Source organism: Xenopus tropicalis, chromosome 8 (assembly GCF_000004195.4).
Source record: "Xenopus tropicalis strain Nigerian chromosome 8, UCB_Xtro_10.0, whole genome shotgun sequence".
Taxonomy (NCBI): domain Eukaryota; kingdom Metazoa; phylum Chordata; class Amphibia; order Anura; family Pipidae; genus Xenopus; species Xenopus tropicalis.
This window is the reverse complement of record NC_030684.2, coordinates 74241074-74258420: the sequence shown is the minus strand read 5'-3', so window position 1 is coordinate 74258420 and position 17347 is coordinate 74241074. Positions and strand designations below refer to the sequence as shown.

Here is a 17347-nt window from a genome sequence, read left to right as displayed (position 1 = left end):
GCACAAACATGCCCTACTGCAGAGTTCTGATATAAAGGCAACAATACAGGACCTGCAGAACTTCCCATTCAAGTCAGTGTCAAGGCGCAAGTAACTGTGCCCCTAAAAACCTTGTTTGGGGAACCCAAAGATCCACACTGATACCATGTTAACTGACGCCCTGGCTTTCTGTTGCTGCGCAAGTATGAACACTGTAGCATATACAGTTGAGCTCCAAACATCTCCGGACACGATATGCTGCTAAAACCAGGTCTTTATTGTTCCATCTAAAAACTAGACGCCTGACGCGTTTGGCGTCTAGTTTTTAGATGGAACAATAAAGACCTGGTTTTAGCAGCATATCGTGTCCGGAGATGTTTGGAGCTCAACTGTATATGATATAATTTCTCCCTTCAGCTACGGGTTTGGGGCCCTGAGCACCCGGACCAATTGTGGACTCTGGTGAGCTTTTTCTGATTCTGTATCAATTACAAATTTTCATTGGGGCCCCCTAGAGATTCCTCACAACTGCGCTAGGTCTGGGGTGTTCACACCCGGACCTATTCATTTATTTGGTACGGGTTTTGATTTGTTTGGGGCTTCAATTTGTTATTTGTTATTCGTTTATATTTACTTTGTTATAAATACTATTTAGATTAGAGGCTTTATTATTTATGAACACTGTAGCCCTCACAAAAAACAGACATTGTGGCAAGCTAGTATGGAGTAGGAACAGTTTAGCCCTATCCTAGGAGTATCCTTTGCTGATCTTCAGTATTCAGGTAGTGGTAAACGCAACATGTTTTGGAACAAGAAAGTTTGCCCAGAGAAATTCAGAACTAAGGCCAAAAAGTGGTAATAACACACATAGAAAGACAAGGCCAAGGGAAACTATTCTAGAATTAGGGCAAGGACAGGGCAAACAGCACATGCACATACCCTTAAGAGGAGTCATAGTTAAGACTGTACACAAGAAGAAAGTGTCCTGTATTAGGCAAGATTTCTCCCAGCCTATGATTAAGTGCTTTATGCACAAAACTCATAAGGATGTGTCTTTTGTTGGCCTATAATAAAATTTGCAAGCCTGTTTTTGGGATCCATGGGTGCCTGCTGTTCTAGTTGTGGTAAGATTTCTGTGATCTGTGAGTGCATGGGTTACTTGTTGCAGCAGGGAAAAAAGGTCAGGTTGAGGAAGCACATAAACAAACCATATAAAGCATCCACTACAGTTTGGGTATATGTTTACATTTATGATAGTTCCCCTTTTAATAAAAAAAAAAGTCTCATAGTGACTTTGGCCAAGAAACCAGATACAACTTGTTCTTGCCACCCCTTTCATCTCTGTCCCTTTATAACCGATGCCCACATGTGCCAATGTATCAGTCAGGTAAGCTGTGCATTCCAGTAGTGTTTTTGCATCTTTATGGACTAACAATTTACCTATGTTAAATAACAATATATAATAAGATATAGCTGCCCTCCTCCATACTAATCTTTTAGTGCATCCAGAAAATTATCTCCAAAGGAGTTGGCGCTAAAAAACACCCAGTAAAGTGTAAAAGCAATTTTATATTTATTTGAAATAAATCAATGTGATACAGCAAAGTAAAATCAATTTTATATAATAATAGAATCACACAAACCACTAGTTAAAAATATCAAATGAATTATATGTACAGGAGAAGATCACATTGGGCAAAAAACCATTTAATATAATAAAAGAAGACAGATATTACTTCCAAATAATTTACCCTTAAATTCCCAATTTAAGGGTAAATTATTTGGAAGTAATATCTGTCTGTACATATAATTCATTTGATATTTTTAACTAGTGGTTTGTGTGATTCTATTATTATATAAAATTGATTTTACTTTGCTGTATCACATTGATTTATTTCAAATAAATATAAAATTGCTTTTACACTCTACTGGGTGTTTTTTAGCGCCAACTCCTTTGGAGTAGCTTATTTTAAACAGGGAAAATAGGCATCATTCAGACTAGACATAATAGACTGATGGAATATTTTTTTTAAAAAGTCAGGGCACGTTTTGTTTTCCAAGTAAACCTCTCTTTTATTTAACTTTAACAAAAAGTGACTCATTGTTTTTCAGCGACAAATGATATTAAGTTGTCACACCAGTTTAAAGTGAGTACTGTGATAAATATACAATGTACCATTTGTTCCTGTAACATTTAGTATAACATCTGTATATTGCATTAATGTGTAATACTGTTAGGCAGTCGCCCTTAACCTATGGCCCTCATTTGCCTGCACCTTTCACCCCCTGACAACGATCTGTTTGTTAGCATAATTTTATTTAAATATTTATTCATGTAAATCTCAGTCTGGCTTGTGTATTTATACCTCATATCTTTTATAGAATGTGAAACTCTCAGCCACAATGTGAACGACACGCAACAGGAGCTTGAAACAGAACAAGTTGTTCGTTATTCTAAGGTTCCCTTGCATTTCTAAACCCTGTACATTGTACCTTGAACACAAATCATCAAAGATGACTAAACTGCACATTGGCGCCGGGTGCATGTACCTTTGTGAATAGTGTTTATGTGTATGTATTTTGTCCTTTGCACTTGCAATCATAAATGAGGCCTACAGTGTTGTTGCTAAGGGAGCATACAACAGGTGATTCCAGTATGACAAGGAAACATTTATACACAAGGCATTTAAGGAGCAGGTATATAACATTAACCCTAAGATATATATCTTTTTTTTTATTAATTACATAATGGAACATCTTTAATGCATTAAAACCACATATTACAATGTATTTGTGTCACAACACAATTTTTTAACTAACTAGTGTACTTCTTTAGAGGATGAACCAAGTGGGCGGATAGTAGTTAATGATTTTGAGAGAGAACAAGGGTCTTGGTGAAAAAACAAATATATGGGAGCAAAGTTGTAAGATTAGAGAGCAGTGAGGCCAGAGAGCAGTTTGGGTGGTAGCACTTCTCTAAAGGGACAGAGACTCTAACAAACATGATCCATAGGATATGGCATTATTTTCTTTATTTGTATGGACTCTTCTTGGACTCTCTCTCAGTCTGTGATAGTAACAACCGTCTCTCCACATCAGGCATCAATAAGACACAGGTAAGCCGTAAACCATGTACAGAATAGAATGGCCTATTATATGTAATTTATCTTTTAGTATTCTGTAAAGTGTGTGCCTATTTTTAATGAGTTAAGCTAGCAGGGCTATTTGTGTACAGGATGTGTTAAAACATTTTTTCCACAGTAGCTAATATCAAATGTAGAGATCTTTAGCCCCTAAAGTTAGGTACAATCTACATATTGCCATGCAGGTCAGGTATTGGTGTGTTCTCACACAGTGCCTACGGTCCCAACCTGAATGTGATGTAAATGTTCAACTAGTATAGATGTGTATTAGCATACTGAACTGGTTTCTTGCTGACAAGTTAATAAGTTAATAATCTGCACTTCAGGATGTGAATATAACACAACTAACAGTGCTAAGAGAATTTGCCTTTTATTTGTAGCCAAATGACTCTTTAAATCACGTGTATATGTAATCATCACACTCCTGGTGCTCAAATGTAGCATGCTATTGCGTTGTGCACATCCCACATCTATGGCAGGGACATACTATGGGGCTGATTTACTTACCCACGAACGGGTCGAATGGAGTCCGATTGCGTTTTTTTCGTAATGATCGGTACTTTGCGATTTTTTCGTATGTTTTGCGATTTTTTCGGATTCTTTACGAATTTTTCGGATCCAATACGATTTTTGCGTAAAAACGCGAGTTTTCCTATCCATTACGAAAGTTGCGTAAAAAGTTGCGCAATTTGCGTAGCGTTAAAACTTACGCGAAAAGTTGCGCATTTTTCGCGTAAGTTTTAACGCTACGCAAAATGCGCAACTTTTTACGCAACTTTTGTAATGGATACGAAAAACTCGCGTTTTTACGCAAAAATCGTAATGGATCCGAAAAATTCGTACAGAATCCGAAAAAATCGCAAAACATACGAAAAAGTCGCAAAATATTCGTTTTCAAGTCGGAACTTTTCCAATTCGGGTCGGATTCGTGGGTTAGTAAATCAGCCCCTATGTGTTACTTGGCAACGTATTTAGAGGTACTAGGCCAGAACTGCAAAACTCTTATACCTTATATAAAATCTTATATTTTGCCTGGTTCTCTACCATTGGCTACAGGGGGCATAGATGAGTGCCAGTTTCATATAAAACACCTTGTAATAAATAATCCTTTCTAACATTATTTAATAAGTTGATTAAGAATGCATGTTCACATAATGTCCCCAAACAAATTGTGACTGCCAGTTCTTTTTGTTACTGTAAAAGTAAATTTTAATGTGAATGTCTCACACATTTGGAAAAATGCCATATTTATGTGTTCCCTGACAGCAAAGTTAATAGAGAGGTGGAGCATGGTTATTTACCTTAAGAACATCAAAGTGTTTTTACGTGTATTTGGAAAGCTGAAAGACCTGATAATGGAACTGTAAGGATTGTCTTAAAAAGTATGCTTTATTTAGCATAAGGCACATATAATTAGATGGCTTAGGAAATAACCATAAGCAGCTTTATCCTGTTTGTTTGAAACATTTCAGTTTTACAACTGCTCACTCATTTGAATGTTTTTAAGAAATTACTTTAGTTTTTTTTTTAAAGATATGCAAAAATAGCAAAAGCATAGCTGTTATGCACAAATGACAATAGATCACAGCCTGGTTCCTTCTGGACTAGCACAGACCATAGTGAGTATACTCAGGGTTGGAGCTACCAGGGTTGTAACTCAGACTGTGGGACCTTGTACCTCTCTACCCATAGGTATAAATAATTTCACCATTTATCAAAGAAGAATAAAAAAAACTGTATTCCAGAATATATAGTGATTTGAGACACGTATGTTTGGAGATTATAAGAAGAGGGCCAAGCACTGAGGCACACGTGCATTATCCAGGAGTGTCTATTTGTGTGTCAGTGTGTGGAAACTTGTGTGTCATTGTAAGTGCCTAGTAGCAGAATGTTGCCTGTATGTCAAAATAAGGCTGCAGTATGCTGCAGAATTACCAGAATGCTGTGTAGGCATTTTAAAGGCATATGCAATCTATACCACAAGCACTGGCAGGTTTTTTAATGCACTGCAAATAGAGGGGTCTGTTTGGTAGTCTGACTGGAGCTTGGAATTGCTACTTAGTAGAATTTGGAAGCTAGAAATAGCATGCGCACCAGTATATCTTTTGAAACAACAGAATGAAAACACAGGAATTGGTGGGGGAGCACTTGACCGAATTTTGCAACCAGACACTTTACTGATTAGCTATATCCTCTGACCATATGCTCAGCTTTCAAACAAGATATACAGCAGAAAGTCAGAACATGGAAATCCATGATAAAGAACCTTGAAAGTTGAGCACCGCTAGTGTGTAATATACAGTATATACTGCCTAGTACTTAAAAAGTGTTATATTGTGATGCATTAAAGCCGGGCTCAGGGTCTGACTGGGGGGTGCAGGGCCCACCGGGGTGCTTCTGCCTCAGGGGCCCCTGCACCCCCCGCAGAGGCGCCCGACCCCCTCCTCCGAGCTAAAAGAAACTTACCTGCGGCGTATCGGGGGAGGGAGATGGCGGATCGCGAGAGCGCCCTCGGGGGATTGGATCTGGCCCGCTGGGGCCACCGGGTTTTTTTCCCGGTACCACGGCGGCCCAGTCCGATGCTGCCAGGGCTGCTTTAAGGTACTAGTGGGCCCACAGCAAAGATCTCATTGGTGGGCCCCCACAACTGCTACAATACATTTCTTATATGACTGCCCACAAGCAGGGAAAGATGAGTACAGTAAGGAAGGAAATACAGAAAAAAGTCTGTGCTTATTGAAAGAAACCTGAGTTCATGGCTTGCCAGCCTGTACCAACAGTGGTGGGAAAAGATAAACTGTAGTCACAAATACCAGCTTTTTATTACAAATATATGCTTTAGGAACATTTGTTCTAATAGAAAGTAAATATGGTTATGTTGAGCTCTTCTGGCTGATTAAAATGAGTGGTCTGCCATTTTTAGGGTATGCTTCAGTCAGTTATTGCAGATGAAATTCTGATGGTGGGCCCTGTGCAGTTGTCCCTTTTGCCCATTTATTCACCATGTATTAAAATCTTACCAGTTCCCCTCACAGTATTTGGGACAATGGTACTTCGTTGCTGCTGCTGCCACGCCAGGTACAAGGGCTCTAGAAACCTTCACTGCAATGGATAATGCAGAATTTAGTGTTCGGCAATGCAGAGAGGAACAGAATCTTGACTTCAGAGCTGCCATCAGAGTGTGAGATATTCTGTATGTTTACCCCATTTTCCCTCTTTAATCATTCATGTCCTCAGATATGGCCTCATACGTAACTGCTACCCTTACACTCTTCTATGCTTTATTAGCCATGCAAAACTTATTTAATTGTACTTGGTATAATTCCCATATAAAGCACTGTAGAAAGACTTGTTATGCTGTCTACACAGCATGAATGGAATATAAATATACTAGAGACAGTCAACTTTTGTTGGGGTTGAATTTAACATAAGCCCCTACAGCAGGATAGCCCTCACAATGTTACAGATATCCATCAAAGAACCAAACAGCAACATTAATCTCACAGTGACCCAGCTATATATCATTCCTTACAATGCCTCTTATAAGGAATGGCCCATGAACACATACTTTCTGTTTTTGTACTGCTCCTTTGAATCCTTTTATACTCCTTGATTACTCCTGCTACGTAAAGGTAGCCATACACTTTGCCATCCACTCATTTGGTGAGGTCAAACGAGTGCCAAACAAGCCAATCTCCCAACCTAAATGGGCAATATCAGGCTAATTTGATCACTTGATCACTGTCCTCTCCATTTTACTACGTGGGTTTCTCCTTTTTGCTGGATCCCTCATAATCAAATACCCCCTCTTCCCTGCATTTCTTGTTTTAATCACCAAACAATTCCTTCCTCTTTCCGTTTTAATACTTTCCTTTGCCCGCAGAAAGGACGGATCATGTGTTCCTAGAAAATGGATTTATCTGCTGCCTGAGGGAAGCACAGAACTAAGGACAGAAGGTAAGGAAATATTAACATTGAAAGCTAGAAAGACATCTACTTATGTTCGTATTTTTTTTCATAATTCATGTTTTTTTGCACGAAAACTCTATTGTTTGCTGTAGAAAAACGCAAATTTTTCACCATTTATTATTCATTAAAACTGCAAATTTAAAAATAGACCATCTAAAACCTGTCAACATCATGTAGAAGTCATTGGGAGCTGTCCTGGACAAATTGTAACAATCTTTACTTAATTAGTGGTTTTAATGGTTTTCAGGGGTTTCTTTTTTGTATGTAAGTCCACGAAGATTTGTATAAAACGTAGATTTCTGAATTCTTTTCATTTCGCATTTTAATTCATTTATGCTTTTTCATTTGAAAATTTTTATTTTTTACAATAAAAGAGCAAATTAAATATACATTCTGTACAAACAGAACAGCATTTTTACAATAGTTCTCTTAAGACGTCTGTGCATAACAATTGTTTGGAAGGTAGGTATGCATTCAAACCTTATGCTTTGGGTTACTTCCTAACAATGTATCTTCTGTCAGATGTCTCAGGCCGGTTGTTCATTTATGCTTTTTCAATTTGTATCTTTTAATAAATTTCATGGTATAAAACTTTCACGTTCATGGTTTCAAAAAACTCTTAAACCACTAAGGCAAATGTGATATAGGTCACCAATACATACACAATAGGGATAAATATTCACATTCGCATTTTCCCACTAACAATGACACCATCTTGCACAATTAAAACGTGCAATGTAATAACAGTCTAATGAATAATACATTGCAAAATGCAAATGACTGTACTTTTAAATAAAAAAGTCCTTTTTGTGCTTGTTGTGTGGGGGAGTGCATTTCCAACTACTTGTGTCTATTTTTGATTACTTGTTATTTTCTGCTAGATACACACTCAGAGATGGTTACCTATAGCATCCAAGTTAGGTCACTTAACATTCACCATTTCCTCAATTCCTGACTCTGGTGCATGCACAGTATGCGATCGCTGTGTGTAGGATACTTGATAAACAATATGCCTTTATTTTAACCGGTAGTTGTGCTTTAAATTAGAACTTCAGATTTCTAATGTTTAGTATTTTAAAATTTGACAGAAAATAGAAATCTTTAATCTCTAATGTGACACAGCAAGTCCAATTTTTGTAATGTTTAATCACTTCAGGTTTTTTTTTAACCCTTCAGAGTTTGTGTGGATGGGAATAGGGTAGATAGATACTGTGACCTGAAGGAGCAAATTCTAAAATCCAAGATATTTTATGTTAAAATAATTTCTTCTAATTCTTTCTTTCTGCAGGGCACCCAGACAGACTAACTCAGTTATTTCCTTTTCGCTGCCCACACTGTATTATTCTGAAGGAAACAGACAACAGCTACGCCAGACTTCTCCTCTACTGTATGTACAAAAGCTCTCTTATGTTGTGTCCTCTTACAAAAGATATGAACTGATTCCCTAAAATAGCTGCATCCTGTTTTGTTTGTTGCTCTCCACTGTGGCTTGGCTTTCCTTTCTGCTTTTAGAGACTGGCACTGCAGGTGATCTTCTATACCAGGGTGACAAATGGTGCAGTTGTTGAACTGCTGATGTTGAAGTGGTGTGCAGCTCTTAATAGGTTTTTACTGCTTTTTACAGTCCATTTCTAGCCCAGTGTGTAATATCAGCCTAGCCATAGAGGTCTAGTTACAAGCTTATAGGTGAGCCCAGGTTCCAGGAAGGAAAAATCAACTTAATTATACCTTTATTCTACAACTTACTTTATAAGAGATTGAATGTATGGATCAATTATTTAGTCAGATGACATTTATGGATGTGTGTTAATTATTTCTAAAGAGGTGAATATATAGTTAAATACTATTGTGGTCACTGGCCTGCATTTTGTCATATCAGCAACAAGTATACTTTTACCACCCACTCAGTTCACTTCTGTTATGAAACCAGCACAGCCAGGTTGATGGAACTTTAACCATGTCATGAAAATTTGATATTAGCAGGTAGGACCATGCTGACAATAGTAACACTTCCCTTATTTATCTCTTATGCACTTTTCTGTGCCTTAGCTCGGTTGCCTCAGTTAGAGGAAGAGTTTATGGAAGAGTTTAAGAATAAATCCAATTGTGAAGGCTATACAGATATTCTGAAGATTCCACAGCAGCAAGGTAACCAAGGAACCCTTTCCAATTCTCAAACAAGGGATTTTATTAGATGTTTGCATGTATTTGATTGAATCAATCAGCTGTATGAAATGAACTGCAACCAAAATGAAAAGTGGAGGACATTATCTTATCTGAAGACTTATAGGTGTTTCATAGGTAACAGATACAGGGTGGTAGTTAAGGAGTACTGATGGTCAATTTCAATCCACAGTAAATTAATTGCCCTAATAAGCTATACAATATCTGAAATTTCAATATCTGCAAGATATTGTGTGCACCTGTAATTTTTAGTTTAATCTTCAATTTGGAAGGATATTGGAATATACATTAATAAATGCCACAGGCCACTGGTTAATATATTTACCATCATGGTAAGTGTATACGATTACTCATGGTTCTGTAAATCCAATGAGTTCAGCAAAGCAGCATTCACAATGTTAATAACATCAGCACAAAATAAGTTTTCCTTAAGAACTTATGACTGTCTTCACCTCTTGATATGATCCAGTGTGCTGTTGGGATCCCAGTCTCTAGAAAGACCAAAATGTAGGCTAAATAACTATAAATACTTTAGAGTGATCAGTTTAGGATTTCAGTAGGAAAACTCTAAATAACCATGCTGAATAAAGCTCTCTCTCACCATCATCTGTACCCCCAGGTTTTACTGCTCACCTCTGTACATAAGGTAATGTCTAGCACAGATGCTTGTTATATGTCAGAACTGCATTAAAGATACAGGTTCAGTGGATTTGAAAACGATTCTTTACCCCAAAACTGTGTGGGTGTTGGAGGTGGTTGTGTGTTACATAATTCACAAGCAGGGTTGGACTGGGCAGCCGGGACACCGGGAAAAAAACCGGTGGGCCCCGGCTGCCCAGACCTGACCCTTGTCGGCGCTCCCCCGGTTGACTGTTCCTCCCCTGACGCACTAATACGTGCTCAGGGTAGGACTTCGAGTGGGGGACCCTGCGGGGGGTTAGGGAGTGCGAGGAATGCGGCCGGCGGGGGCACCTGCAGGGCCCCTAGGCCCTGTACCCCCCAGTCCAACCCTGTTCACAAGTATCACTTTACTTACGTGTTTTGGACTTGTCTCTGGCATATTGATTATGATGCAAAGAGAACAAAAAAATTAGACATTTTATAGAATTAAAGATATTACCAAAGAAATGCAGTTCACTTTATTTTATTTTGTTTGTATCTCTGTTTTCAGATTACTGCCAAATTGAAGATTAAGATCCCAACATAAGTGTTGCCATCACCAATAAATATGAAGAAAAGTTACAATGAAGTGAAATAAACAATTTTATATCAATAATCGTTTGTCAGCAACTCTATATTCCCCTATGCTGATACCTGTAATAGAAAATAAAAAGAAAAAAACAGAATTTGGGGTATTTTTTTAACAATGAGAGTGTGAGAGAAATACATATTTAAATGCAAATAGGTTCAGAATTGTGGGTCCTTAAGCAATTGCTTGTGGTTTCCCACTGATGGCTTTTGAGGTACGAAACAGAAACAGCACTCACTGTTCAAAAGTGCATAACCATTTATTTAAGGCACATGATTTTCTGCCGAGCCAGTCCGTGGGTTAAACAAATGGCTATGTGCCTTTGAACTGTCAAATTGAATGTGGTTCATTCTTTGAACTCATGCATTCATTACTTATTTAGTATTGTCGATGTCTGGCCAAGTTAGGCAGGGAACTTAAGCACCACTGAATATCAAGGTGTGCAGGTAAGAACATATTTACAAATTTTTGGGGATTCACCTACCAATAAAGAATGTACAGTAGATAAGGCCTCCCTCCTACCCACAGCTCAATCTGGCCATTCTTGCCTGTGGGAAACTCACTTATGATCCAAACAATGGCAATCAGTGGCAATTGCATTCTAATTGCAATATAATACATATTTCGACATACAGGCCCCTGACATCTTGAATCAAATATTACATTTTAATGTAATGATATCACAGATGTTGAAGTGGAGTGAGCAGAACACATCACTGCATTCAGTTTAAAGGCATGATAATTATATATTATGTATATAATTAATATAATACTAGGGTATGTTCAACGTGAGCCAAATAATTTGGGCCTTTATTTATTTTTATAAGAACACACTAGTTGATGGTTGTTTTGTTACTACCCATATAAACTTCCCCTCCCATTCATTGTGAAAGATAAAGAGCTGTAAAATTAGCTCTTCCCTTCCACTAATAGTATTTGTGTTTCAGTCTTCTGAGAGGATAAATGGCAAGCTTAATAAATGTAGTTGTACCGGAACAACCTAGCAATGCAGAAATCTGTTCAAACAGCACAGGGCAGTAGCAACCCTGTAATGAAGGAATTTGATTATTTGACTCTTTACAAACATGTTGCAATAAAATCAACAAAATGATGCCATTCAGACCTAGACCCAATGGAGATTACTCTTTTATCAAAGATTGTGGAAGAATTTCCTGAGCCAACTCATTCTAATCATAAACAAATCACTTCATTTGCATGTGCTTAAAATAAACTTTATGGGACAGAGGCCTATTTATATGCATGCCTTTATGATTACATATACAAGATGTTTGATCACTGATCACTCATTAAGATGTGCCACAGTCAGTCAGAGTTGTTCATGCTCATGTGCAAGATATATCATTAAGATTGCTATAGTTCTTGAATAGGCAGGACTCCATTCCCCCAATGGGGGGGACAATACCTGGGTGCCAGTGCATAAACTGAACACAGAAAAAGGAAGTTCCAACACTCTCAGACATTTTCACAAAAGGAGATCAGTCAACTCCTTTTCTGAAAATTCCTGAGAGGGCCATCACTTCACTTTATATAAGGAGGTATGGGATCTGTTATTTAGAAACTGGTTATTCAAAACTCTCCAAATTACGGGAAGGCCTTCTCCCATAGATTCTTCTCTTTTTCTTAATAAAACCGTACATAGTTAGGATCAAGTACAAAGATATAATTAATCCTTATTGGAGGCAAAACAATCCTATTGGGTTTATTTAAAGGAACAGTAACATCAAAAAAGTGTTTAAAAGTAATTAAAATATAATGTACTGTTGCTCTGCAAAAAAATGGTGTTTTTGCTACAGAAAAGCTACTATATAAATAAGCTGCTGTGTAGCCATGGGGGCAGCCATTCAAGCTGGAAAAAAGGCAAAGGTTACATAGCAGATAACTAGTAGATAAGCCCCATATAATGGGGGTTTATCAGTTATCTGCTAAGTAACCTGTGCCTTTTCTCCTTTGAATGGCTGCCCCCATGGCTACACAGCAGCTTACTTATATAAACTATAGTAGTCTTTCTGAGGCAAACACACCAGTTGTAGCAATGCAGGGCAACAGTACATTATATTGTAATTACTTTTATACACTTTAATTTTTTGGTGTTACTGTTCCTTTAATGTTTACATTTTTTTTAGTATAATTAAGAGATTGTCAAAGAGTGGTCCAAATTATGGAAAGACCCCTTATCTGGATAACCCCAGGTCCCGATGCATTTTGCATAACAGGTCCCATATCTGTATATATTCATAGCTACATGTGGAGAGACGGTAACTTAACAGCTGCTGTGGGTGGTGAATATTTTTGTACCAAATTATATAGTTAATAAAATACCCCCTATTGTAAAATATAGGGATATTATAAGTCACCGAGGAGTACCATGAGCACATAAAAGCATGAGGCCAAGGGCCGAGTGCTTTTATACAGGTCATAGAACTCCTAAGGTGATTTCTAATATCCTCATATCTTACAACAGGGGGTACTTTATTTATTATAATATACAAGTTTTAGTAAGTCATGTGACTTTTATAAGGATATAATTTACAGTTTGGTCCCATAGGGAAATGACCAAACTGTATATTATTAACACACCAATATATTCCACAGTGCAGTGCAATAATTGAGACACTGAATATACAAAAAAAAACAACCAATAACCAATACAAGTTAAAGTTGAAGAGGACCCTGTCCCCAAGGTGTGGGCTTGATCAGGATTTGGCAAGTTGAAAGATGAAGCATTGCATTTAGCAGCACATGGTGCACACAGAAGCTATGCTAACCTAGAAGAATGTAAACTTTTTTAAAGAAATGCATTTTAAGAGATATTTTGAAGGCAGTAAGACAGTGAGAAAGTCACAAAAAACATGGGAAGGAATTCGAGAGAAAAGGGTATAGCTCTTGCAAAGTCTTGAATGCGAGTGTGTGAGGAGGTAATGTTAAAAGAGTTGAGGGGCAGGTCAGCAGGAGGAGTGTAACAACCAGTTTGGTGAGCACCTAGAGATACAAAGCTGTAAGGTGGGGCAGTTATGAAATTCTTTAAATGGCAGGGTCATTAGTTTGAATCTTATTTTGAAAGGTGCCAGAAGGCAGTGATAAGACTGACAGAGTGACATAATAGAAGATGATGTGTTGCTAAAGTGTATGAAGAGCCTAGAAGCAGTATTTATTATGGCCTGGAAAGGTGACAATATCAAGAGTCAGGCTTACCCTAAGGCAGTGCTGTCCAACTTCTGCGGTGCCGAGGGCCGGAATTTCTCGCGCATACATGGCGGAGGGCCACTAATGGAAGCCACTCCCCCCTTTAAACCACACCCACCCATGGCCTGTGTGTGCCATACTCTGCCCTACCCTGCCTGTGTGCCATACTCTACCTGCCATATGCTGCCTGTGTGTGCCATACTCTGCCCTACCCTGCCTGTGTGTGCCATAGTCTGCCTGCCCTACCCTGCCTGTGTGTGCCATAGTCTGCCTGCCCTACCCTGCCTGAGTGTGCCATACTCTGCCTGCCCTACCCTGCCTGTGTGTTCAATACCCTCCCTATCCTATGCTGCCCGTTTGTGCCATACCCTCCCTGCCCCATGCTGCCTATGTGGCATACTCTGCCTACCCTATGCTGCCTACACACAGGCCTGAGGTGTGAAGAGGTGAACAATGTGGGTGATTACAGCCTGAGCCTGAGCCTGAGGTGTGAACACTGCAGGGGGTAAACAATGCATAGATTAAAAGGTGTGAACAGTACAGGGGATTACATTTTTAAACAATACAGAGGGATTACAGCCTGAATCTGAGGTGAGAACCATGCAGGGGGCAGTTAATCTCAGTACTGATACCATTTAATGCTTATACAAGGGTAAACCATCAAAGCAGCCAGACAGGTGGGGGGCACACAGAGGGGGGTCGCGGGCCGCCAGTTGGACAGCACTGCCCTAAGGCATCGGGCCTGGGGAGATGGTGGGATTACTAACTGTTATAAACACTTCTGGGATATTATGGGTGTTGGATGGGGACAAAATAACCAATTCTGTCTTAGAGCAAAGACACACAGAGCAACTTAGTAGCAGCTACTTGTTACGACTACGAAAGGCCAGAAAATACCCTGCCATAGATAATACTGAGAATTGCCTCTGCTAAGACACACAGAGACAATTATCAGTAAATGATCAACACTGTCTATTTTTGTAGCTGCTACTAGTAGCTCCATGTGGCTTAAAAGAACAAGTTAAGAGCTCTGGGTTGAGCTCAGAAAGGGGAGCTGAAAGTGATCTGAAAGGTAATTTAAAAACAGGGCAGTGTCACATATGCCAAGAGAATAGAGGGACTGGATGAAGAAAGAGTGATCAACAGTGTTAAAAGTAGCTGAAACATCTAGGAGAATTAGTAGTGAGAAGTGATTTTTGGCATTAGCTGTACCAGGTCCTTACTTAGCTGGGTTAGAGTGGTTTCTGTTCTATTACAATGACAGTTCTATGTAGTTGTAACCTTATTGATAAGCGAAAGGGTGCTGGACATATTCTGTACTGCAAAGATAACCCAAAAGCCCAAAGGATAATTAATCATAGTTCCAAAGGTATGCCTGGAGTGCCTCATTGTTAAGACATTTCAAGCTGTGTCCAAATACAAACATTACAACAACAGATTTCAAAACTCATATTTATTTAATATCATGAACAAACAGTATCAAAAAGCACATACACAACTTGTATATAGATACTCATATAAGAAAATTATATGCAACATTGAAGTGTGTTGTCAAAAGACTATACCATGTTCTTTGTGTACAAAACCTATTAGTGCAACTTTTATTGCTCCTCATAACTGCTATCCCAAATATAAATTCCCACTGACTCATTTTGCCATTGTGTCATTTGTACTCTGAGCCAGGATGCACAGGCTGGTGATTACCTTTCCTTACATAAAATGTCAGATGAACCAACTGAGAATGGCCTGGAAAAGAAAAATCCTGTTTTCATTTGTTAAACACCTTTTTTGTGGAGGTGAAATCAGGCAACTCTTCACTTTATCATGATCACTAACTTGCTATCTAGCTAGTTATAAAAAAAAAATATGCATCAACCTGGGGTATTTTACACAAAAGCATTCAGCCCCCATCTTCTATGCCGTCTCCAAGCATCTTATGCACTATTTAAGCTGAGTGCATACAAGGTCAGCAAAGAAATTCTCTATCGTGCATGAGCATATCTGCCAGCTACAAGGATTACATGGGAAAACAAAAGAATATGGCAGTTGCGGCACATTTTTTGAAGAAGAGGAGCACCGGCCAAGAGTAAGAAGTAAGTTATTTGAATCACTGTGGTTGCCTAATAACTTGGTTAAAGGCGCTTTTACCTTTGGTTCACCTTTAACAAAGTGCACTTCATGGGTAAGAAATATTCAAAGCCTCAAGGCATGAAACTAGTTAAGGCTGGGAAGCAAATGCTGGCTCAGGAAAAAGGTTAACAGTAAACAACAAATCATTTCCGCACTGCTGCAATGGCTAAATCACACTGGGTGACCTCCTATCAGCAACTTCACACTGAAAGAGCTGCTAAACGTTGAGGCTGTGTTGTTGCTTTTGGAAGGGGCAAGTTGGAGGGCTGGTGATCTTTGAAATAATATTAACCACTAAGTCTTCCATTATTGGCTATTTCTACTTATGAATAAATCTTACTGTGCGTGTGTGCGTGTTTTTAAACAAATGAAAATCTGCACTGTGCTTTAGCTGGTTTTCTCAAAGTTATACAATGACTTGTATGTTCTTTTGTACATGACTACATATTCTGCTTTAACAAAAAAGGTAAAAATATATAAATGCAAAATGAAATTTTCCAAAATATTCACAGAACATGTTAACTGTTTAATTTACATAACAGAGCTGGTTTCAAGGAACATAATCAAGTATATATATATATATATATATATATATATATATATATATATATATATATATATATATACACAGCTTTCACTAGTAGCCAAAGTTATGTGGTCCTTGTGCCTAGACGTATCTCTTAAAAAATAAAGGAAAAAAAACTTTGTCCTCGCAGAGTGGTTGTTATTTGAAGAGTCTCTTTTATGCAATCAAACAGCAATTCCCATTTTTCATTGCATCTTCCTTATACTGTAGATATCCTTACAATTATGGCAAGTGAGAAATGTATGGTGAAAGAATATGACAGCTGATTTATACCACAAAGTAGGGGTCCAGGAAAATAATGCCGTAGTGAAGGCATTTGTTTACCACTTAATCAACGTTGTATGATTTTCAGTCAGTCAATGGACATCCTAAACATTCACAGTAATAACCTAATAGCCAGTACCAGCTTGTTCCAGTGTTAATTGCAAGTGGCTCAGTAAGTTAAGACTCTATTTCTGAAGCAGGGAGGCCTGGGTTCTCCTGTACAGCAAGCTTCAACAAAGCATGTATGGCAGCAGCTGACTTTTTGTACCAAACAAACTTTGTGTACCAAAAAAAATACTCTGTGTACAGCGTTGTGTATAACTAGCAGCTCAAAACATAAATTCAACGAATATACAGCTACACATCTTCTTCTTATGTAGCACTTAATCCTGAATGTAATTGTACATTATTTTATTCTGTTATTGTATTGTTGCCAGCCACTTCTCTTAATGTATTGTTTTATTGTATCTCATGGAGTATCAAGTAGAGATATATAAAACAAAAATCCAGCTTTTAGTATAACTTGTATCCATTCAGATGAGCAGTTGGTTGTCTTAAAGGAAAACTAAACCTTAACTAAAGAAGTAGGCTAGAAATGTTACACATTATGTTTTGGGCTTCTGTACCAGCCCAAGGCAA

At 38.2% G+C, this 17347-nt stretch overlaps 1 protein-coding gene across 2 annotated transcripts; it reads left to right on the top strand.

The window, feature by feature from the left end:
- Positions 1-2824: 2824 nt before the first annotated feature.
- apom (apolipoprotein M) lies at positions 2825-10621 on the top strand. Of its 2 annotated transcripts, none has more exons than XM_012967817.3 (6): positions 2825-3095; positions 6158-6303; positions 7006-7079; positions 8380-8478; positions 9141-9239; positions 10447-10621. In XM_012967817.3, the coding sequence occupies exons 1-6, from the start codon at positions 2982-2984 to the stop codon at positions 10467-10469; spliced, it is 555 nt and encodes a 184-aa protein (XP_012823271.2). In that variant the 5' UTR covers positions 2825-2981; the 3' UTR covers positions 10470-10621. The 2 variants fall into 2 exon arrangements, with proteins under 2 accessions (XP_012823271.2, NP_001090778.1); NM_001097309.1 differs by having other exon boundaries at positions 2915-3095; positions 6146-6303.
- The last annotated feature ends 6726 nt before the right edge of the window (positions 10622-17347 follow it).

What these genes read in the sequence shown, in the direction of transcription:
- apom (NM_001097309.1), top strand. Translation starts at nt 2,982, where the DNA reads ATGATCCATAGGATATGGCATTATTTTCTTTATTTGTATGGACTCTTC. An exon ending in CAGGCATCAATAAGACACAG is followed by an intron (nt 3,096 to 6,145) that starts GTAAGCCGTAAA and finishes AAATCTTACCAG; the next exon opens with TTCCCCTCACAGTATTTGGG. An exon ending in CACAGAACTAAGGACAGAAG is followed by an intron (nt 7,080 to 8,379) that starts GTAAGGAAATAT and finishes TTCTTTCTGCAG; the next exon opens with GGCACCCAGACAGACTAACT.